This window comes from Phaenicophaeus curvirostris, chromosome 20, assembly GCF_032191515.1.
Source record: "Phaenicophaeus curvirostris isolate KB17595 chromosome 20, BPBGC_Pcur_1.0, whole genome shotgun sequence".
NCBI lineage: Eukaryota > Metazoa > Chordata > Aves > Cuculiformes > Cuculidae > Phaenicophaeus > Phaenicophaeus curvirostris.
The window spans coordinates 12,346,849-12,369,566 of NC_091411.1; the positions used below are offsets into that span (position 1 = coordinate 12,346,849).

At 44.6% G+C, this 22,718-nt stretch overlaps 2 protein-coding genes across 4 annotated transcripts in view; both read left to right on the top strand.

Annotated features, from left to right (window-relative positions):
- Window positions 1-12,601, top strand: part of SCAI (suppressor of cancer cell invasion) — a 42,045-nt gene extending 29,444 nt beyond the window's left edge. Inside the window, exons 12-18 of the mRNA XM_069873645.1 lie at window positions 675-753; window positions 2,826-2,925; window positions 3,389-3,470; window positions 8,242-8,314; window positions 9,101-9,274; window positions 9,454-9,554; window positions 10,635-12,601. Of these exons, the coding sequence (XP_069729746.1) occupies window positions 675-753; window positions 2,826-2,925; window positions 3,389-3,470; window positions 8,242-8,314; window positions 9,101-9,274; window positions 9,454-9,554; window positions 10,635-10,784 (759 nt within the window). The 3' untranslated portion in view covers window positions 10,785-12,601. The remainder of the gene's footprint in view (window positions 1-674; window positions 754-2,825; window positions 2,926-3,388; window positions 3,471-8,241; window positions 8,315-9,100; window positions 9,275-9,453; window positions 9,555-10,634) is intronic.
- GOLGA1 (golgin A1) overlaps window positions 1-22,718 on the top strand; it is an 80,322-nt gene that overhangs the window by 50,781 nt on the left and 6,823 nt on the right. Inside the window, exons 1-16 of one of the 3 annotated variants that reach the window (XM_069873450.1) lie at window positions 13,305-13,323; window positions 13,614-13,925; window positions 15,479-15,569; window positions 16,705-16,779; window positions 17,255-17,352; window positions 17,837-17,869; window positions 18,397-18,525; window positions 18,836-18,993; window positions 19,372-19,483; window positions 19,607-19,702; window positions 19,929-20,054; window positions 20,520-20,615; window positions 21,057-21,152; window positions 21,416-21,568; window positions 21,785-21,880; window positions 22,573-22,662. In XM_069873450.1, coding sequence (XP_069729551.1) covers window positions 13,791-13,925; window positions 15,479-15,569; window positions 16,705-16,779; window positions 17,255-17,352; window positions 17,837-17,869; window positions 18,397-18,525; window positions 18,836-18,993; window positions 19,372-19,483; window positions 19,607-19,702; window positions 19,929-20,054; window positions 20,520-20,615; window positions 21,057-21,152; window positions 21,416-21,568; window positions 21,785-21,880; window positions 22,573-22,662 — 1,584 coding nt within the window. In that variant the 5' untranslated portion in view covers window positions 13,305-13,323; window positions 13,614-13,790. Of the gene's footprint in view, window positions 1-13,304; window positions 13,324-13,613; window positions 13,926-15,478; window positions 15,570-16,704; window positions 16,780-17,254; window positions 17,353-17,836; window positions 17,870-18,396; window positions 18,526-18,823; window positions 18,994-19,371; window positions 19,484-19,606; window positions 19,703-19,928; window positions 20,055-20,519; window positions 20,616-21,056; window positions 21,153-21,415; window positions 21,569-21,784; window positions 21,881-22,572; window positions 22,663-22,718 lie in introns of those variants that run through there. The other 2 variants (XM_069873448.1, XM_069873449.1) reach the window with 2 other exon arrangements.

Consider the following 22,718-nt stretch of genomic DNA (forward strand, 5'->3'; position numbering starts at 1 on the left):
CTAAGAATCCTATAATGAAACAAATTTCATTTTGTTTCAAGAAACAACTGTAAAGAACCAGCTGGTGTGGTGAAGGAAGTGCGTCCTTACCGCTTAGGGTATCAGGTGCCTGCATGCTCAGCCTTTTACAGACATTAAAAGCACCTGTTTTCTCATAGGCAGCCCATTAGGAAGGTGGAAAATAGACTTCTTTTACAGGTCTGTACAAAACCTGGCTGGGCTGTGCTGTGCTTGTTGTCCAGCTGGGAAGGGTTGAGGGGAAGAGGTAGATGTTGTGGGCTCTGGGGTATTTGGAAACAAAGAACTTCCTTTAGGATCCTGAATTGTTTGGGAGTTAGGGGCTGCCTGGATTTTGGAAAGCCCTAGATTTGGCTGGGTAATAAGAGAATCTGTGCAGAAGCAGATGCTTTTTCAGTGCTACTTGAACCGCTAGTATCAGCCTTGAGGTCGGTGTGGGGAAAAAACCTATGAAGGTATCGTCCGGTTACATTTTTGTCTGTGTCCTCATCTGTTTGAAGGGTGTATCAGTGGGGACCAAGAACAGAGTGGAGGGAGGCCAGAAGCAGGAGTAGCACCGCCTGAAATGACAATGCATTTATGAGGGTGACGATTGAATATTAAAATGAGCGTATACATTTTGTGCCTTGCCACTCTTCTCTCTATCTGAATTTCAGGAGCTGCCTGCCAACAGTGTGCTGCTGATTTACTTGTCTGCCACGGGCGTGTTCCCATCAGGTCGTTCGGATAGTGAAGGTACAATAAAGGAATGCTCCCTGTCATGAACAGGGCTTGAATTCTCTTTATGTTCCAGGACAAGTGACCAAGAAAGATGTCACAAAGCTCCTTGTAAAAGACAAGTCAATTTTATTCTCCTGTCTGCTTAGTAAGATTGCCTTCCCCCCCCAACAATAGTTAATTCCTTGTGTTTTAATTATTGTGCATTAACCTGAGACCTTTTCAAAGGACATATCCAGTTTTTGATGCATCTGATGTACTAACAGCTTCACCAATTGTGAAGACCCCATGGCTCAGTGGATGCATCAGTGCAAAGTGAATAAACTGGCTAAACAGCACTTTGATTCTTTCACTTTCCAGTGCTATGAGAACATCTGGGCAGGAGATGGGTAGTAAAAGGGCTGAAGCGGCTGCAGGGACCGGTCTATTTGCACGCTTGTTAACCTGACAATTCAAGCCCTTCTCATGATGTTTGACAGTTCCCCTCACCTCATCCTCCTGTTCTCTGCAACTGAGCAGAATATTTGGATGCAGCTGCAATCTGAAATCTGAAAAATGGTTGGTTGAAGTAAATGCCATCAAAAGATCTGTTTATGGAATTGAAGGAAAAAAAAAAAGTCTTTAACATCCTAAATATTGTACACACCTCATCTGTTTGAGACTTGCATTCCTTTATAAGATGCATGCCTTGTCCCTCCAGTGCACGATGTGTAGAGCTCTCAAAATGTTAAAGGAAAAAAATCCCTGTCAGCCTTGGGTCGTGGCAGTGATTTTTTAAAATGCTTTTAACATTTTACTTTTTGCTGCAAACTTGGTGATAGGTTCTAACTAAACTGTGTTCTTTAAAGCCCATGTTACATCCACTTCACTGCATGTATTGTTTCAGCTTAATACCTTGCTAAAAGGCACCCAGGCTCTGTCATCTGAAGAGCTGCACAGTCGGGCTTCAGCTTTCGTTGAATAAATCCCGCTACAACTGCATTCTTTTAATAAGGTAGTGTGGTCTGCGCAGACAGAAAGTTCTACCTTATTAAAAGGGAGAGCTGCTGCGAGTTGCACTGTTGATCGCCTGTAAGCCATTTGTGTTTGATGGATCACGCAAGACATTTGTAACAGTGCTAAATTAGTGTCTTTTCTGTTTCTAATTTTGTATTCGCAAAGCTTCCCTTAAAATGGAAATGTCTTCTGTATCCAACCTGAAAAAATTGCATTTGGTGGCCAAATATGAGTCGACTAACTCTGCAAATGTATAACAGGATAAGGACATCCTAATACTTTATTTTACTGATGTTAGTGACGTTTCATAGCAGTCTCAGTGGCAGAAATATTCCCTGGTATCTCTGGCACATCATTTTTGTGTAGGATTTGATTTTTATAGCCACCACTTCCATCTTTGCTCCCCATCAGACAGTTAGGCGGGTAGCTCGGTTGTGCTATCTTGGCAGAGTATTTCTTTAGAAACACGTCCAGGCTGTGTGCATTAAAAAATTGTGAATTCTGTCTTTGAAACCTTAAAAAAAAAAAACTTTGCTGCAGATTTGAAATCTGGTTAAAACTGGTTTGTCCTTTCCGGGAGTGTTGAAAGCACATTTGCTTTCTGAGCTCTCTCTTCTCCCCTTTGCAGTGACAGTACTATGTCTGTTCTGAGACGCTGTGGGGTTTTGATTGGTTTAGCTTTATTTTTTGGTCTGATTCTGACTCTGGAATCTGCTGGCTCATGTAGCCATTTTACAAAGGGATTGATTTTCCTGTATGAGATGTGTCATGGGTTTTAATCTTTCTGCTATGTAGTGTAGTAAGAGCTAATGTTTGGATCTTTTGTATTATGTTTGTGGATAAATAGCAAATAAATAAATTAGAAGTTACGAATTACTTGCTTCCATTTGATAGATGCTGAAACTACTAAAGATGCATAAAACTGAATCTGTAGTCAGTACTAAGTCTCCCCACTCGTCCATCCCCTCCTTTCAGCTGCAGTAGTGCAGATTCCCTTCCTTTTCTGGGGTTGTTGTTGCTTTCACGTAATCATTAAATCCCTAACAGAGGTGAGCTGCCTCTGCTAATTGTAGCTTTCCTTGTGCCACGTGTAGGTCCGTATGATTTCGGTGGTGTTCTGACAAATAGCAACCGGGACATCATAAACGGGGATGCCATCCACAAGCGAAACCAGTCTTACAAGGAGATGCACTGGTAAGTGCCCTGAGTGTGACAGCTGCAGGTTCAGAGGAGTTTGACTTTAACGGAGAAAAATACACTAAAGCCTCTTGAGTTCAAATTCATCACTGTAGGACATCATTATGTAGATTGCCTTGAAGTGAAATGATTAGAAATGAATATGCAACTCTCATGATTTAAACACTCAAAAGTATTGCTGTGACTTAACATAAATTCTTTATTACTGGAAAACTTTGAGTGAATGGTGGCTGACTCCTCAAGACAAACATCTCTTGTTGGGAAAGAACTACTAAGTCCAGTAGCCCACGTTATAGAGAATACCAAATCAGATTTGTAGGTATTCTCTGAGGATGAAGCTGAGGGCTGGGGCATCAGGAATGTGCTTGCTTTTTGTCTGGGCATGGTCTGAGAAACTTGTGCACTGTCACGGCTTTGCAGCTATTCTAGTGCTCTGTGAAGCGTCCCTTTCTCTTTCCAGTCTGCACCCTGGAGATCTCTACCCTTTCACAAGAAAGCCCCTGTTTATCATTGTGGACTCTTCCAACAGTGTCGCCTACAAGGTAAGGCTCTTGAAGGCAGCTACTCGTATGGTAGGATACCGTGCCAACCCCTAGTTAGCTTACACTTTTAACAGGTGATTTTTTTAAACCGTTTGTATTCAGTCTTTCTTTTCTTTTGAGGTTGTGCATGCTAGTCAGGATCTGATCCTATGAATAGGAACAAGAAGAAGCACATGAACAGCCGCTCATTGGAAAGTAATAAATCCTCCTGGAGGGAAAAAAGGTTCCAGATTTCCAAGGTCTCTGGTGGAAGGTTTATTTTTGTTATATACCAAAGACAAATCTCGGTGTGTGTGCATGGGGGAGGGAGATAACTAATCTACTTGGGTTTGTTTCCAGTCATCCAACACTGTTGCTTTTAAGCAACAGAAAGGAGTCAAAGCATTGAGTCTGATCTTATATAACACGGGGTGCCTGTGTCTGAGAAGTACCTGAACCAAGGAAATGACAGGAGTCAAATCAGCCTCCGGTGTTACTGTAGAGTGCAGATGCTTGGACAGTGAGCCCCCTGGCTAGGGTGCTCTGAGCTTACCGGAGAGTTTACTCCATGCCAGATCACCTTTGGGAAGCTGCAGTTCGGGTAATACAGAAACAGACGTTTCAATCTCAGTTGCGCCTGGATGGCATTTCATTGGTTTCAGTCATGAATGGGGTATTAGGAATGTACTGTATGTGGGGAAAGTGCCACTTCCTTATGGCTTCCTTTTATAGCTCCATTATGTGCAGTGAGAAAAGTGAGCGCTCACAGCTGCATTTCCGAGGAGGAATAGGGACGTCTAGTGGCCAGAGGAACTTGTTCCTTGTTCAGTATCCACAGCCTGCGTGCATCAGTTGTTTCCAAGGCGTTTGGTGGCCCAGGAGAGGTGCTAAATCAGGGGTCAGTATGATTCGGAACAGTTCTGGATCGAGCGACAGAACCCATACCTGACAGTCTGAATACCGGTCCAGCCTCCCCAGACGGTTTTTGGTTTGTTGCGTTGTGATGCATTCCAAAGGGCTTTTATAATCCTGCTGCATTTAACCTCACCACACTAGATTTCAGTGCAAATCTGCTTTTTATTGAATTCCCTTCCCCATTTAAAAGGAGGGAAGTACAGTTAGAATGGTTTGCTTGTCTTTCTGAGAAAATGAGAATTTGGAAGGGATTTATTTTCCTCTGCTCTTTCCTGATATTCATTCCAGTATAACAGCAGGGGGATTTGGTTTCGTTTCAGGGTAAAAACTGTGGCTTGGGCTTTTGTTTTTGTTTTGTTTTAGGGTTTTTTTATCCCCTTCCCCTCTAGTAGAATTGCTGAAAGGTGTCAAGTGGATCAGCTCTGTAAGAGCAAGGGGTTCCTGGTGATTCTTAATTCAAACACAGCTCTGGACACCAGGATTTTGTGGGCTGCTTAGAGCAAAGGGTCTTGAGGTGATGGGTTCCCACAGGTAGATTTCTGGCTCTTGTGAGAAAACTGTCAAGTGTTTACACTAGAATTTGCTTTTTGTGCATTTAAATTTAATAAATTTAATTTTCTTTAGCTTTGTGGGCACACAGTCAGCAAAAACTGTAACTTCCATTGAGGTTCTTTTCTTTGTTCTGCAGTGAACTGCCCATCAGTAGTGTAAAATACACTCTGTTTAGCACACAGAGCGGCTGGTGTGAGAGAAGTCCGATTGCCTGTATGCAAGGAGTATAGAAATGTGAGTTTTCAAAGTATTTCAGGACAGGATTATGGAAGTGGCTGCTAGCAGCTCTGACCCAGAGCAGAATCGTGTGGGCACAATTGTGAGGAATCTGAAAAAAAGAATGGAAAAAAGAATACGTATATAAATATATATTTATGAGAACAGCCATTCACATTCGCAATCGATTGCCACTGAACTGAGGCAGATAGATGTGGGATGAGGTTAAGCGTTTTGGTTTCAGCTGAAGGCAGATGGCAGAGCTCTCAGTCTCAGTATTTTCTAGCCCCTGTAAATTCCTGTCTGTCATCGCTCTGTGTGCTTACGTGCTTGGTTCCTTGTCGCCAGTTTACACCGATAGTGCTGTCCTGTGACTCTCCTCTGGGTGTTTCATTTGTAGACTCAAGCCCTGGCACAAAGAAAGAGGCTCTGTGCAGTTGTGTGAGAGGTTGAAGCTACTGTACTGACTTTTTTTCCATGTGGCTGCTCTGATCTTTTCCAATAGGACTGTAGCGATCCTGACATTTAAATGTCACTGCTAGCAAGACTGGCAGTAACAGCAACTGCTCGCACATCTTTTTCTACAGCCCGTTTCTGCTCCCCTGCAGGCATTCACATCCTCTCTCTCTCTCTGGAGGGCTTAAATGGTGAATGACTGGAAGTAAAGTCCTGCCAGGAAGGGACTTGCTGGTTTGCCAGATCAGTGGCACTTGAACCGCTTCCTCCCCTGTGTATTTAGCTGAAAGTAGAAGATCACTGCAAATGGAGCACTTCTACTTAAAGCCATGACTTTTTTTTTTTTTTAACACTTCCATTTAAATATAGATGGCTGTGTTCTTGGAAGTTACTGCTCTGTATGTGGGTGAAATAATATTTTAAAATCAGTATCTTCTTGTAGCTGTGCCTGTCGAAGGTTATGGTGAAATGCAAAATCTTAAAAATCCAAACTGAACCAGAACCTTTGGCCAGTAAGAATGCACGGCTTTTGTCAGTGATGTGGTGTAAAGGCCCAGCTTAGTAAAGCTTACATGTGCAGTGACCTCTTTTGGAGAGGATGGGTAGCTCGTTTTTGGAAAGAGATGTACATGTCACACATTTTAAAAAGCAGCAGTGCTTCTGCTGGAAAACTGGAATACTGCATAAAACAGGGTCAAATTTAAAGCAAAAACATGTTTTATCCTTTTTGGAGTTGTCCAGGTACTGAAAGGTAGGACATTCCTTATCCAGAGCTGCTACCCACATCGAGACCACAGGGCAGGTGTTTCTGGTGCACCAGGTGCTGCTTCGGTCCACACCGTGGCTGTGACGTGCTCCTGTTCCGTGTTACAGGGATGCCCACGGTGCTTTTCTGTGGAAATCAGGAGCGGAGGTGGTGGTGAGAGAATCCTGGTGTTCCCTTGGGCTGTGGTAGGAGGTTGTGTCTGGGCAAGAGCTGAGACAGGTACCTGGGAGCTTGAGAGCCTTCTCCTCCTGGATCAGTGGTTTAGATGCAGCTGTCTTCCTGCGAGCGCGTTCCATGTTAAACTGTGGAGTTTCTCCCCTTCGAAGGACGTGCTAGCTACGTCGATTAACCTCTGCAGGGACAAAGTCCAGAATGATCTCAGGCATTGTTAGTGAGTAATGCCTTTCCTGAAATACATGAGTGACCTTGGTGTTGCTTTGTAGCCACAGGCGGTGTTTAACTGCATCGTCCTTTGTGCTGATGGAGCGGATGGACACTCTGCTCCGCTCTCTGCGTGATACCAGGTAGAATTCAACACGAACACGCAGCACACGTTGTACTTCAGAGCATGCGACCTGTCGGGGAGCAGACAGCTCAGGGTGGCTTTGGCTGGCATGGCTCCTCCTGGAGTTCTACATGGTTCTTACAGTTCAGTGTAACTCCTACTGGGTTGGCCTGCAGTTACTGTCTTCATGGCAGTGTCTTTGTTTCTTCAGCCGAGATCAAACCTTAGTATTGAGCGTTATAAATCTCCCTTGGGCTCTTAATGAAATAGAAGGGTTTCAGGCCTTGTCAGCACTCTGTCAGACATGGGAAATGTTTTATATTGATCAGACTAGATTACTGTCCTCAGTGTTTAGCAGACTTTGATTAAATTAATTCAGTAAACTAATTTGATTGAAATATAGTGCCCGGAAGGGGAAATTCTATTTGATTTGAGCAGAAGGAATTAAAAAATCAGCTTTTTGGTGAGCGTACACAAGCCAGTACTTCTGATGCTGAATACCTGATATTTGTTACCTGCCAATTTGAGGAATAGAATCTGCAGCGTGTATTGCACTCTGGATGTGTGGTTTGAGGGTGTGCTCTGACAGGATGAAGACAGTCACTTGAATTTTCTATGGCTTTGCAAACCTTCAGTTGTAAGAAAGCTGTTTTGGTGGGATAGCTAATGAGGTTGGGTAAATGAGTTCTTCTTTCTTGGTGGTAATTATTACAGGTCAATATACCTGCCAGGCAGACACGTGGTAGGGCTGTTATCGGGTAAACGCTGGTGAAACTGGACAGCGGAGTCGTTTGAGGTTTCTGGGGAGCTCCTTGTGCCACAGGACACGCAGGCAATATTTAAAGTGCTGGTGGAAGGTGCACAAAATGCATGTTGTAAACTGAGTGTTCGGGATAGTGGATGTTAAGGTGATGATGTACTTGCCTCAAAGGAAACTTCTTTTAAAACTTTTCTCCACTGGCTTCTTCTGTTTCATCAGAAGTAGCTTCTCCTGCTAGAAAGAAAAGGGGAAAGAAATTACTTTGCCTGGATAGTTCAGTCGCTATTGAGAGAGGTGCTGGATCTGTTTTGAGCTGAAAGCCAGTGGCTTTCACTCTTACTACAGAGCATGATTTTTTTTCAAGTGACATTACTACTGGAAGCCGTATTTCCATTAAATCAGTGTCTGCTCTCGGCAGCAGTGAAATGAGAGCATTAAAATTCCTTCTGTGCTCTGAGCTATCAGTAACTCAACTTGTCAGCTTTACTGCCAGTGCTGAGCTGTGTGACGGGCATTAGTGTGTTCTCTGTCATTAATAGTCTTTGCTTGTGCCCTTAACCTGCTGAATATTTAAAAGCAAGCAAAGTGACCATCAATACTTCAAAATTCTTCTCTGTTACAGAATTTCACAAACTTATTTGGACAGCCATTGGTGTGCTTGCTCTCTCCGACAGCGTATCCCAAAGCGTTACAAGGTATGTGTGGTATTGGATTTCCTGACAAGTTCTGGTTGCATCATATGTTTATCCTTAACAAATATAACTTATATTCTTCGGGAAAAGATAGCTTTTCATCAGTGTATTATGGCACCATCCAGAGACTTCTCAGCTGACCCGAACTGAGCCCCTGGGTCAGTGTGGCTTTACATCATGCGTGCTGTGAGCCCAAGTCCAGAAAACTCCAAAATGCACTAAAACAAGTCACTGATCCTTGCTGATGAGGAGGTGGCCGTACTGTGTGGGCACAACATTCCCAGCTGACTGCAGATGAAGCTTGGCTCTCTGGGTATCACATTGAGTTGCAGAGAGTGAATGTAAATTGTCATTCCCTATAGAAGGACAACCATATGGATGTTGGGGAGTGGGTGTATAGGTTCAACTGCCTGCTTTTTTTAATGGAATAAGAATGTCCACGTTTAATACTTCTCAGTACAGTTTATAATCAGTATCTTCTGTCAGTTGTTCTGGATATGACTTTTTTGTTCAAGTTACATGCTCAAAACAAAGACACAGGCCTCCCACAAGTCATGGGAAAATCTCATTTCTCTTGGCATTAATGCACGTTTCCAGGAAGCCTTTACTGCCAGTCATTGCATCATCTTGAGAGCAGGTCTGTCACGAGAGGAGAGAAGACATAACTAGCACAAAGGAGCAGTTCCTCTGATGCAGGATCTAGTGGTGAGCGGCCTCACCCTGTGGCGGGGACAGCTTTTCTGTTTCGTGTGCCCAATGTGTCTCTTTGTCTATTGATTTGTCTTTCAGATCAGTCTCAGCGGGGTAGCCTCTTCACACTCTTTCTGAACAATCCTTTAATGGCATTCCTGTTTGTCTCTGGATTATCAAGCATGCGCAGAGGATTGTGGGAGAAGTGTCAAGATTATCTTCGAAAAATCAACCGGGATATTGCCCAGCTGCTGACCCACTCCCGATCCATAGGTACGTGCTTCGGGATGCACCTTAGCCTGCTGCTGCAGCGGGTGCTGTGTGCTCGGCCTCTCCACTGGACAGCACAGTGAACAAGGGGAATGCGTGAGACTCCGTAGTGGTGTCCCCTAAGCCTCTTCCATTTATATTTTAAGCCTTTCTAAACTGAGTTTTCTTTGCCTTCTTTACAGATCAGTCCTTTCTTCAGTTTTTTGGGGATGAATTTCTTCGCTTGCTTCTAACAAGATTTATCTTCTGTTCGGCTACTATGAGGATGCACAAAATATTCCGGGTAGGCAGGGATATCTTATCCCTTTGTGGGAACAACAATCCAGTGCACACAGAACTGGGGATGGAAGGGTCTTAGGGCTAAGCATATCGCTGTGACTTCAGAAAGATAACCAATGCTCACATGCTAATGCCTGCAGCTTGTATTGAATCTGTGCCTTTGTATCTCCAAAGCACAAAGCCTTTGCCTTGCTGAAGCCTTATTCCTCTTGTAACTAGCAGACACACTGATTCATTTATGTCACTCTGAACAGCCTTGTCTGCTGGAAAAATTCCTCTTAATAATTCAAGATTATTATTTCCACACAAATAGAAAGGTGTAGAACAAGGATACAGGAAGAAGTGGGGAGGAGTAGAAGGTTATTGTTGGAATGGATTCTAGCGTGAATGGATTTTGAAAGGTCTTTGAAGTGTAAATGAATAAGCTAAGCAGGAAGATGGCATTCTCCCTCCCTGGTGGGTTAATGCTGTGCCAACGGTGAAGTCCCCTTTTGGACCTGTGCCGTTTTATAGACATGAGTGTTGGCACATAAACTGCCTGCTCCATTTTAAACACTACAGGAATAAATGGAAGGCAAAGCACAGAAAGGTGCAGTGTTCGTCCTGTCTGAGCACAGACGTCTAGGAGCGTTCGAGGCCTGTTAGCTACCTGGGCTGCTTTGGTATCAGGGGAAAGAAGCAGATTTTCTGTTAGTGGGGACAGATTTTCCCCCGGTGTCAGACATTTGTTTTAGGATGATGAATCTCCCACTGGAGATGCTTATGTGTCTGTAATATCAAGAAGTGAACTCCAGGCCGGTAGGTAAGTATGCATGAAGTCTTTTTGATGTTTTCTTTTCTTTTTTCACAAGGCTTCTGTCAATACATTATTCACCATCTTAGATGAATGGGCATTTGTATGGCCTCTGTGACCATCTCTGGGTCCATGGGAAGAGAAAACTGAAAGCGCTAGGATATTTTCTCCCTCTGTGGCGTGCTCAACAGATCAGGGTGCCTCTTAGGTGACATTGGCCTTTTGCAATGTTCTTTGTAAAGGGTGTAGAAATAAACAGATATCTGATTCTCTGTTTTCACTGTCATCTAGCAGGAAACTCGAAATTATCCAGAATCTTATCCTCAGCTGCCGAGAGACGAAACGGTGGAGAACCCTCACCTCCAAAAGCACATTTTGGAGCTCGCTTCCATACTGGATGTTAGGAATGTTTTCCTGGAAAACACCCTTGATGACTATTAAAAGAAACTGTCTTACTGCGAAGGGGTTTCCCTGGCCACAGATTTTGAATGGTGCAGTTTTATAATGTGAAATTCATAAAAGGAAGTACTTGATTTTATTTTTAAATTTAGGACCATTATTTTACAAAGGAATACTAAACAGCTGTTAGCGTGGCTGTTCCAGTCTGTATGGGGTCAATTTTATAAGCAGAAGTTTTCATGTCTTTTAAATGTTAAACTAAAGAATCGTTAGAGGTTTATTTCTGGTCTTGTGGCGATCAACCACATTTCCAACAGCTGATCCTAAGCATAGAAGTATTACTGGTTACCTTTAGCCCATGTTTGTGGAGATCCTTTATTTTTATACAATTTTAAGAAATTGGAAAAAAAATCAATAGAAAAAATCCAGTATTTTATCCCCAAAGAGTCTGGATTTGAAACGGTAAAGATGGAACCACACAGTGCAAACCTACAATAGCAATAACCAGAGTCCTTCATAACAAATATATTTTTTCAGTCTTAGGCGAGTAAGGAGTCAAAACTGCAGACAGTTGAGTTGCATTTGGGGCGGTGGGTTTGAAGTGAAGCTCTAAAGATACTTAATGCTCCCTATAAATTTGACATAGCAATTTTATATCAGAACTTTATACTGCTGGCCAAGGACACAGTCTCCTCTGTGCCTGTTTGGCAGATTAACAAACTACAGAACCAAGAAAGCTGACCCCCATCTCACTGTAATACGCGTCATCTTGCCGTTTGTATCGCTGCCACAGCTTTCCCGGAGGAGAGGGCATTCTTCAGTTTGAGGTACTAGGCACAAATTCTTAAATTTTCAGCAGGTGTTACCCCTCCTTTCCATGTGTGGAAGGAACGTGTGGCTCCCACAGTGTTACCCGTCCCCAGCAGGAGCTGAAAGGTGTCCCATACAGCGCTGAGTACGAGCCCTCCCTGCCACTCCTGTACCTGCCCCTCTCGCTGGATCCCTAGGAGCGGTGCTGGTGTTTCTCCTGCAGGTTAAACAACGCGGTGCTGCTGTAAAGCCCTGTTAACGTTTTGCATGCCCACCAACGCCCCTCAGCCCTGTCTTTGAACCAGTAAAGCTAAGGGGCTGCAGCGATGTTTGGCAGCCGTGTGGGCGCTCTCTCAGCCCATCATGCTCTGGGTATTTTGAGGCACGCGGTGGCCTTCGGAAAGGCTGTTCCGGCTGCTGGGAAGAGTGCCCGCTGGCTCCTTTGGCCCGTGCTGCCCTGCTCGCAGAGCTAGAGGCCTTCTTGCAGCTCCCAGCCGCACGAGGAGAAGGGACCAAAAATGTTTTAAACTAGTAAATGAAAAAGTCCATTTTCACTCTTCCTGCTGGAAAAGTAACGAAAGGACAAATCTGATTGGTGCTTTTATGTTGAACTCCAGCCATGCCTCTGTTTTTAGATGAAAAACCTGCAGGACCTGGCGACCGCCGTGGCATCGCGGTGGGCCTGTTGGGGAGCAGAGCAGCGCGGCTGGGAAGCTTGCATGAAAGTTCTGTGTAGCTGGGCTTAAGCTTACGCCACCTATTCTTTACTTTCTCCAGTGTAAAATATTCTGTGGATGCTCGTGTTTGTCCACCAGTCTCGAAGCCGCTGTTTCTGAGCCCCCCACCCCTCGGTGCTGCTCCTCGGACTACGGCAGGACTTTGTTACCTGGGATGTGGAGTCTTTCGGAGTGTGTGTTTGTGCGTGTGCATGTGTGTTGTAGGCGTTCGTGTGTCTGTGTACAATCCGCATACATCTACTGGCTGTGTAAATTGTAAATATGTACATATGTACAGGTACTTGGATATGTATTAAAGAGAACGGAGCAGCGCGTGTCCGTGTCCGCTTTCAGCCGCTGTACAGCCCTCTTCCCAGGGATTTATCATAGAATCACCAGGTTGGAAGAGACCCACCGGATCATCGAGTCCAACCATTCCCATCAATCACTAACCCATGTCCCTCAGGGCCTGTCCACCCGTGCCTTAAACCCCTCCAGGGAAGGGGACTCAACCCCCTCCCTGGGCAGCCTGTTCCAGTGCCCAATCACCCTTTCCGTGAAGAATTTTTTCCCAGTGTCCAGCCTGAACCTCCCCTGGTGGAGCTTGAGGCCATTCCCTCTCGTCCTGCCCCCTGGCACTTCTCCCAGGCTTGGGGCTTGAGCCGATTCCTCACACGCTTCAGTTACGGGAGAGGGAGGGGCCGGTATCTGCCCCGGAGAGCGTCCCTGTGCCCCGGAGGGGCCCGTACCGGGCACCCACCGAGCGGCCGGGGCTCCCCCCGAGGCCGGGACCGCGGCCCTCGCCTCGTTCGCCTTGGGGGCGCGGCCAGACGAGGGGGCGGGGCCAGGCGGAGACGGGCTGTGCGTACGGGGCGTGGCCACCACGTGAGGGGCGTGGTTAGCTGCTCGGAGTGGGCGTGGCCTCGCTCCCGCGCGTGCGCACGGGCTCGCGCCGCTTCCGGCCCGCGCGGCGCTTCCGGGTCAGCGTCGCCGGGGGCCGCGGCGGCGGCGGGAGCTGCGGCGGGACCGGGCCGGGCCGGGCCGGGCCTCGGGCGGTGAGGGCGGCGCGGGGGGAGCCCGGGAGGGCGGCGGGGGCTCGGGGGCCGCGCTGGTCGTGTCCCCGGGGCGCCGGTTCGGACCGGCGGGGCCTTGCCCGCGCCCCGCTGCCGCCCCGGTGAGCCGAGCGCTGCCGCGGCCCGCGGCTTTTCTGAAAGGGCTTCGCTCTAGGTGCCTTTGTGCTCAGCGCGTTGTAACGGGGGTGACGTTAAAACGCATCGGAATACCTGTAGATGTTTGGTGCAGGCAGCGGTGTCTCGTGTGGAAGCCGTATCTCTCTCGTCTGCAGGTGCTTTCCAGCTCTGAAGGCTTTAATGGAACCAGAAACGCAATAGAAGGGCGTGGACGAGGCACGGGATTAAATCTCGGCGTCTGGAAGCCTAAAACAGAGCGTCAGGATCCTGTCCCCGTTGGAGGCAGCGGCTTTTTAAAGCACCTGGCTGTTTTAGTGCTGCAGAGCGGTAAAATGTTTGCCAAACTGAAGAAGAAGATCGCAGAGGAGGCGGCCGTGGCTCCCAGAGCCGGGGGGGTGGCCAGGATACCCAGGTCTGTCAGCAAGGAGTCGATTACATCCGTGGGAGCAGACTCTGGCGATGACTTTGTAAGTTATCCTTGCTCTGGAGTTTGGTTTCCCTCCTAGCTCTTCTGTTATGGCTTTAAGAGAACCGTTTGAAGTCTGGTGGTGGAGTTGGACGCGTGTTGTGTTGTCTTTGTAGGTGTGTATCTTAATACGTAAATGAATCGTTAGCTTGAATAAGCTTAAGTACTTAAGAGGAAGCGTTTGCATGTGAACCACGATAGAATCATAGAATCCCCAGGTTGGAAAAGACCCACTGGATCATCGAGTCCAACCATAATAGTTCCTGGGAGGCTGATAGTGCCATGTAAAGGTGTGTTACAAAGCTGTAACACTGTTGAACAGACACTAAATACTGCATACAGCTGCAATAATGTGTCAGATGCCTGTTTGTAAAGGTAATTACTGTTGTGGGAGGAAGGCAAGCTGAGCACTGGTTGGCTGTGACCTTGCTGTGGGGCTGTGTTTACCTCCCAGCTTCCTGGTGCTCTTCCTACTCGAGCCTATTGTTTGTGCAAGGTGTACTCAGATCTCTTGTAGTTCCTCCAATGTCTGCTTTAAGCTCCCTTTCAATAAAGAGCATTGCTTAGGCAAGCTGTATGATTCCGGGAGTGTATGGATTAAATGAAACCCTGCACTACTCAGCACCTCTGCCCCTCGATGGCTGTCGTATTTTTCAGAACAGGGGTTAGGACGTGGTGTGGCACCACTGCCGGAGCCAGCAGCACCTGCTCTGTTGCAGCACACTGCATTGTCATACTGGTTTGCTGTCTGCAAAATGGAAAAGTTATTTATCCATCTGAGTTTAACTCATTTTTTCTGAAGCTCAGCTGAAATTTCAGTTCTGTTAAGCAGAAGGTTGGAATGCCTGTTTGAATGCATTTAAAATGGGAATATGTTAGTCTTGTGTTTTTCTGAAATGTTTCTGTGCTTAATAGATTGTCATGTAGAAATCTCATTTACCATCTTGTGAGTTTAGGGTTCAGAAAACAACCTGTGCAGGTAGCTGAGTGATTTTCAGCAAAACTCCAAGAATTAGTTGGTTTAGCAATATTCATGCTCCTAATATTGATTTTTATGGAGCAAGGAAGCCCTGCAGAGCATCATAAGTCACTTATGCAGTAGGTTTTGCACGGAGAGACTATTGCACAGAAAGGCTGCTGTGTTCCTGCTGCAGCCAGCTCATCCCACCTGAGGACTGTTGCCTTTTCTTTCCTCCTGACTTAGCTTTTGAAAGACTTTTGCTTTGACCCATCCTGAAACCCTATAGGACCTGATATTTCCCTTCTTAGTTGTTCTATGATGCCGTTTCCGCAGTGATCCATTTGAACAGTTTCCAGCTGTAATTTCTTTGTGTATCTTGGAGTGGGCTGGCGTTGTGGAGCTGGCTGTTTCAGCTCATACTGTTTCTCCCTTTCAGCATTTTCACATGTTCTGCTGTGCTGGTACAGCTTCCCCCTTTCTGTGAAGAACTGAGGCGATAGACCTATATGGGATGGTGTTTATTGTCACAGAGTCAGTATAGGGCAGGGTCACTTTTTCTGAATTTTATGTTACCTGAGTGTTTTTCTGCCAAGGCTTCTGATGGAAGCAGCTCCAGAGAGGATCTTTCGTCCCAGTTACTCAGAAGAAATGAGCAGATAAGAAAACTGGAGGTCAAGCTGTCTGGTATGTGTGTTGATACATATAAAAAACTATTGCTTTAGAAAATACTATCCTTTGGGCTCAAGTGCTTTAATTTATTGAGGATACATGGGGTTAGGTTTTTTGAAAATGTCTTTGTAGCAACCCTGTTTTTCACATAGGGAGCATCTAGTATCGCTGCGTTTATAAAGCTGACCAACTCTCTTCTGCTGATTTCACAATGCATTTATGTGATTCTTTTGAATGGCTGGGATAGCTTTCTGTCCCCGTGCTTCAAAAATGCCTTTCCCCATCTGTATTTTACTCTGCATACATAGTGGTTTGTTGCTCTTGGGATCTAAGTGCTCTATGTTGAAAGTAACACAGCGCCATCCTTTAAGAACTGAACTTAGAAATGAAAAAGTAAAGGATTCAACATAAAACAGCCTTGAGGCTTTTTTTTTTTTTTGAAATTTGAAAGGGCAAAATGTTCATGTGTTTACATAAGGTAAACTTACAGGTGCCAGCCTGGGCTTAGTGCGAGAGCGTGAGTGTCAAGAGCCTGTTGCAAGCAGCCTGATCAGCGAGTAAATAAATCCTCACTTCCATTGTGCATAAACCTCTCCAAGGAGGGTGTTTTACATTGGTTTTATACCTGCATTCCTTGTTCTGCTCAGTAGCCGCAGTGATGGTAGGAGTGTGAGTTTGTTAGTGCTGCCCAACAGGAGTCCCCATTGGAGCCCAGCTCCAGAAATACCTCGTGACTTGAACACCAAGCAGCACAGAACCAGGATGCAGGTGTCTGTGAATTGCCACAACCTCACACCCTCCGATGAGAGACACCTTTCCTGAAGGGAGTCAAACAGATCCTTGCTCCTGAATGAAGTAAATAGCAGGAGTAGCTCTTTGTCCTCTGGTCCTGCCCTTGTGTAACCAGCACACCTGGGGCAGCTCCTCCTGTTCTTGCCAACCGCTTTCCCTGTGGACATCCCAGAACTGTTTGCTTGTGTTCATTGTTGTGGTCACTCAAGTTTTCCTTGGCAGGAATGATTTTCTGGTTGAGAAAATCATTGCCATTTTCCACTCATCCTTTTTTTCTTTTTTTCCCCCCCTTTTTTGTTTCACCCCTTTCCCCAATGTCTGTTCATTCCTGGTCTGTGCTCCTCCCTCCTCGCACAAGATTATGCTGATCAGATCCGAAACTTGCAGAAGATAAAAGAGAAGCTTGAAAATGCATTAGAAAAGCATCAGGATTGTACGTACTTCCCTTTTTCCTTTTTTTTTTTAAGTTGATAACTCTTGTGATTGGAAGGAAATGGGTTTGATGTTCAGATGTTTGTTGTTTGCATCTCCAGATTGCCAAGAAACAGAACACAAATTCTTGCCTAACTTACGGTATAAAAAGCAGCAGTAGTGCGCTGGCTGAACAAAGCTGTTGTTACTCTCATTTTGCCCAGATTTGTGGCTAGGGTGCAGGAGAGATTAATTTGAAACCTGCAGCTTTGTTACAATCCTGTGAGGAACAGTGCTGCTGTCTTTTCTTATGTCTGTTATTTGACTGGTAGGCAAACTGTGTGAAGTGATGAGTGGCACAGTGTTGGTGCTGGAGAGTCAAGATGGGGCTAATGACTTGCAGGAGTAGCTCTTTAAAGTTATTTATAAGTTAGGGAGATTGAGAAGCGATGTTAAAAGATCAGTTTTTAATACAGCTGGGTCTTGTCTGTCGATAGCCTCCATGAGGAAGTTCCAGGAGCAGAACGAAGCTCACCAGGCCAGCCGAGCCAAGATGGCTGAGGGGATGGCGTTGGCCCTGGAGAAGAAGGACCAGGTAACGACACTCACAGCGCTCGGCTGGCTGCCTGCAGGGATCCGTGCACAGCCTGGGTGTTTTATGTTGAGTACTGGGGTTGCTTAGTGTGCCAACGCTGAGGAAGAAAGGGAGTGCTAAGTTCAAATGTGGGAAATGGTGCAGGACCCATCATCACCCTGACTGTTCTTGCTGCTTTTAAAAAGCCCACAACAGTTTCTAGTCAAAAGCTAAGCTTGCGCTTGTGTGTGGTGAGATTCAGTTGTAGCAGGGCTTTTGTCACTTTTATTTTTCTTGCATGAAGCTTGTGCATTCAGGTAGCATAAATGATTCCTCAGTGTTTATATATTGGAACACGAGCTGTTGCTTTTCTTTGGCTGATGTGTTTTTTTAATCTTTACCACAGCTTAGTATCTATGTTAACAATACAATTTCTTTTTTAAACCATAAGGTCCTTGAAAGTCTACAAATTGATTTTGTTTTTCTTTTCTCCTTTCTTGCTCAGGAATGGATGGAAAAACTGGGTCAAGTTGAAAAGGTAACTAACCTCTGAGGCTTGGGAGGGCAATTTGTGCTTGTGTGTTTGTGAACTTCAGCCTGCACACTTCCTACAGCTCGGCTCTGTTCAGCCCTTTTTACTGTTTGATCTTTGTTCAGTGAGAGAGGCCAGAGATTTGCTTTCGTTACCAGCCCCAGTGCTCTAAGAGATATTTCTGGGATTATTTGCCAGTGGGGAGGTAAAGATTGATGGGTTCTGATGAGAAAGATTTGCTTCTGTAAGGTGAAACAAATAGTTGCCTTTATTGCAGAGGAGGCAGCTGGGATGCAGCAGGAGGCAGTGGCTGTCTGAGGTCTTCCAGTAGGTTGTCTGCTTCATAAAATAAATAAAGCTATTTGCTAGGCATTGTTTTTAATACAGGAAGAATTTCTTGTTCTGCATATAGCACTGTCAGAGTGCCTTATGCCTTCAAGAGTCCTTTCCCAGAGCATTTAACTAAACTCCCACTGGTGTGAAATGAGCAAACAAATATTCTTGGATTCCCTTTGGTTTTGTCGATTTATTAGGAGAAAAAAATGCTTCAAATGCAGCTACAAGAACTGAGGGAGCAGAGTTTGAACCTCTTTCAAAAGAGAGATGACATTGATGAGCTGGAGGGCTTTCAACAGCAGGAAATTGCCAAAGTTAAACACATGGTAAGATTATTTTTAAATTTTTTATTTCTTAAGATTTCTGTTAGAATACTAAGTTAGTCGTAGCTTTGCGTTAATATTTTTAGCCTTAACACTTGCATACAGCATTGGTCAATGTTAGAATCCAAACAGTAGGTCCATGCATACAGTATTACATAGTTTATTTCAGCAGTGACTTTTTCTGGGAGTTATAATTCCTGTAATTGATCTCATAACTCGATGAAAGACAAATTTCAATGTGAAGGCTTTATCAGTATTCTCAAGTCACCTGTATTGTCAAAGATAACGTTCTAATATTCAGCTTTTGAAAAAGGAAGAGTTGCTGAGCAAAGCAGAGCAGGAACTAGAGGCGTGTGCTCGAGAGCTGTCCCACACTAAAGAGGTGCTTCAGGATGCAAGCAGCGAGTCTGCAGGCCTAAGGAAAGATCTTCAGGAGCTGCAGCAGCGGTTCTTGGAGCTGGAAGCACAGAGGTATGGAGCTGGTGGCTCATGAGGAGCAGGGGGTGCATTTCCTCTGTCCTTTTACTTCATGTGCAGTTCTGTCTTTTTAGAAGAGTTGATGTGTGTAGTGAGCTGACTCAGTGATTCCTTCTAGTGCGCTGACATAAATGCCAAGTTTATGTTTATTTTCTAGCCAATTAAAGTAGTACTTTCTTAGGGTTTTGTAAGCTGGTTACGATTTCTTTTTTTTTTTTTCATAGTTTGAATGCTTAACTGTCACTGGTTTTGGAAAATGTATAAGCAAGCAGTGGCTGGTTTTAGGACACAATCGTGTTGTTGCTTAGTCCTTTTTCCTAAAGATTACTTTTCTGGAACAGTATGCCACTTTTTCTTCTTCTCTTTCTGAAGAGACAAACTAATGACAACTGAGACAAATGCAGAAAATAAGATCACTGCTCTGGAATTAAGAGAACAGGAGCTACAAAATATCATTCAGCAGCTCTCTGGAGACTTGCAAAATGTAAGTTTGAGCTAAGTGAGATTTGCTTCAAAGAGCTCCTTGTCTGCAGAAGTTAGATTAGATGTCAGTTGTGTGGGTTTGCAAATCCAAGTTTCAAAGCAAGTAATTTCTCTCAATTTTGAGGCTCGAGTTGCTGGTTCTGGTTGTGAGAAGAGACTGGAAACGTTGCAAATGGAACATGAATCTCTGAAGATAGAATATGAACAACACAAGCAAAAGGTGAAATGCTTTCAGATGCTTCTGCTGGTGGCTGGTGTAAAGTTGTGCCTTTGGGTAATGAACGCACTTTGAGTTTGAAATTTGGTGCCTAGAATGTGTTTTGGGATCATGTTGTTTTTTCAAACAGGACTTTTGTCATTCCAGTGGTACTTTTTAAAGTCAAACCATGGTAGATTAGCTGAAAGCTTCACTACAAAAAAGAATCTGTGATTTCTTGTTGTCACAGATGACTCTTGAATTTGCTGAGAGAAATAAACTTACTGAACAGCTGCAGGAAAAAGTCTCTGTCTTGGAAAAAAAGCTGGAAAGAAACCTTTCAGGGGATGAACACATGCAGGAGCTACTCAAAGAGGTAAGTGTACATTTATAGACTTGAAAGTGGAATCTTAGCGAGGCTTTTTTTTTTAAGGATGTACCTCACTTCTGATCCATGGAAAGAATACGTAATGATGTCATGCAGGCACATTTGTCCCTTTAGTGTATGTTGGCACGCTGCCTGTGCTTTGAACTTGGCCTGGGTTAGAAAATTATGACCTAGCTGCTGATTAGTGTTTACATTTGGATCATGGTAGGATGCCAGGGAATTTCCCATTCTTAACACTGACGGTGTCATCTCAGGGCAGTGTGATCTGTGGAGGCCCTGTGCAGTGGCACCAACCTTGTTGGTATCCAAGAGCAAAGCTGCGTTGCACATCAAAGTATCTCCTCCATTGTAGCTTGACCTTATTAATGAAATGAAAAGAAAATTCTTAATTTAAAAACCCCTTATCTCTTTGTCTATCCTTCCTTGTGTTCTTCACCTCGATGCAATCTTCAGAAAGCTACTCTTGAGCAGAAACTGGATGAAGCCAGGCAGCAGGTGCTAGCAGACAAAACACATCACACTGAGTCTGTTAGCCATTTGGAAACAAAGGTAAGGATTTATTTCACCATAGAATCATAGAGTCATTCCCACTGTTCCCAGCCTCTTTATGCCCTGTGCCTGCTCCTCTCACTGCACTTTTGCTCTCAGCCAAAGTGAGACAGTGTAGCACATTTATACTCTAAAGAATAAGGTCTAATTGACCAGTGCCTCTGGTCATTTCCCCACCCAGGCGTGGAGAAGGGTCTAGAGATTGCATACCAATCTTCCCTACCATATGAAACAGCTGAAGTGAAGCATTGCTGGGAGGTAGTGGTGTGCCAAAGAGGTTTTTAAAAAAGCAGCATGTGTCCGGTAGGCAGTCTCTCTGAACTATGTGGTTTCATGGTTTTAGTGTTTGCCTTCCCTGATGGGTCATCCCATGTTCTGTACATTTGTTTTTATAATGTAGGTGCCAATGGATAAGGAATTTAATGTATGGTTATATTTTAGAATAAAGAACTGGAAGAAAAACTACGGATTGCAACAGAAGCATTGAAAAAGAGTGAAGAAGCAGCTGCTGAGCAGGGTCTGAAGACCCAGAAGTTGGTGAGTGTCCTGCATGATATTTTACTGATCAGTAGCATATCTGTCTTCAGCATCTCCAGAGACACTCACTTTGCTGTGTTTGTTTTGTTACTGAGGTGTTTTCTTGGTATTTGTCTCCTAAACAAGTGTCTGTACGTGAGTGCGTGGTGCTGCTGCCAAAGGGATAGTGCAGCCTCAGTTTGTGTCGCATGGGCTGGTGTCAGATTATTGTCAGAGCTTCAGAATACCGTTTTGTTAATGCAGTGCTCTTTGTTTCTCTTAAGCAAAATGATCTAGAGGATGAAAGAAGTAAGCTACAGCAGCAGCTTTTAAGTGAGAAACATCAGTACAATCAGAAAGTTTCAGGTCTGGAGTCTCAAATTGCTGCTCTTGAGACAGCTTGGGAATCTGAGAAAACAGCTTCTCAGCGCAGGATCGTAAGTACAGAAACTGTTCAGTGGGCCTTGTGAGTCTGCACAAAATGCTGTTTGCGTCGCTTGTGGACCTCACATGTTTTCTGGATGTTCTTATTCAGCTTTCCTAGTAGATCTTGTGCTTTGAGAAACTAAATATGAGCAAAGGATTTGATGTGTTTAATTAAACAAAGCATTAGAATAATTGTACGTGGCGTTTATGCAGTCTTTATTTTATAGAGCCAGTTGGAAAAGGAAAATGAAACTCTTAATGGAGGCAGAGAGGAGTATGAGAGCGCTTTAAAAAAACAAGAATCAGAATTGAACAGGCTAAAGGTAAGGGCTTACTTGGTTCGTTATACTGCTTAAATACAGAGTCTGGTTTGGAAGCAGTTAATGGCAAAGTGTGTTATATTTGTTACATTCAGTTTGCATCATGTTTGGTATGGGTAGAAATGCATTTGAGGAGCGTTGCAAATGGCTGATCCTTTTCTGAAATAGAATGCTTGGGTCTGCCTAAATCAGGCAGAAGTAATGCATTCCCATATTGTCAGGCTTGAAGAGCTTTTAAATCCTGTTAGCAGGAATGAATACAGAGTAGTTCAACACCAAATTCCAGTCATAGCATTCAAAGTAGAAGTTAGAAACTGGAGTTGGTCAGGTATCCACAGCTGAAGCTCAACCTCTGACTGTAATTTGAGATTGTTGGAAGTGTTTTCTGTGGATGTGGCTACTCTTGGATGCACAGTTGGAATAAAGATCTGTTGTAGGAAGGAGCTACTTTGCCATAGAGACTTCAGGATAAAAGATCTTTTAAGCACTGGATATATTTGGCCTCTTACATGAGTTATGTGTTACTCTTACATGTGCAGCAGTGCAGTAAACACGTAACTCTCATTTGGCAGTGTAAGTCATTTTGTGCTAGAACACCGGTAAATTCTAGTTGCTGACGGGTTGGGGTTTAAAGATGAGAAGCTGACCTGATTTTAGTTGTCTGGAGTAACCTCTGAATGCCTTTTGCTTTGCAGGATGAATTGAGCAGCAGAGAGACTGTCAGCGTCGAAATTGCCAAAGCGTTGGAAGAAACACGGAAACAGAGAGAGGAATTACAGCAGCAGGTTGGTTAATACCAACAGTCTGAACTACCTTTGGGTGCTTCACCTTTCACAGACCA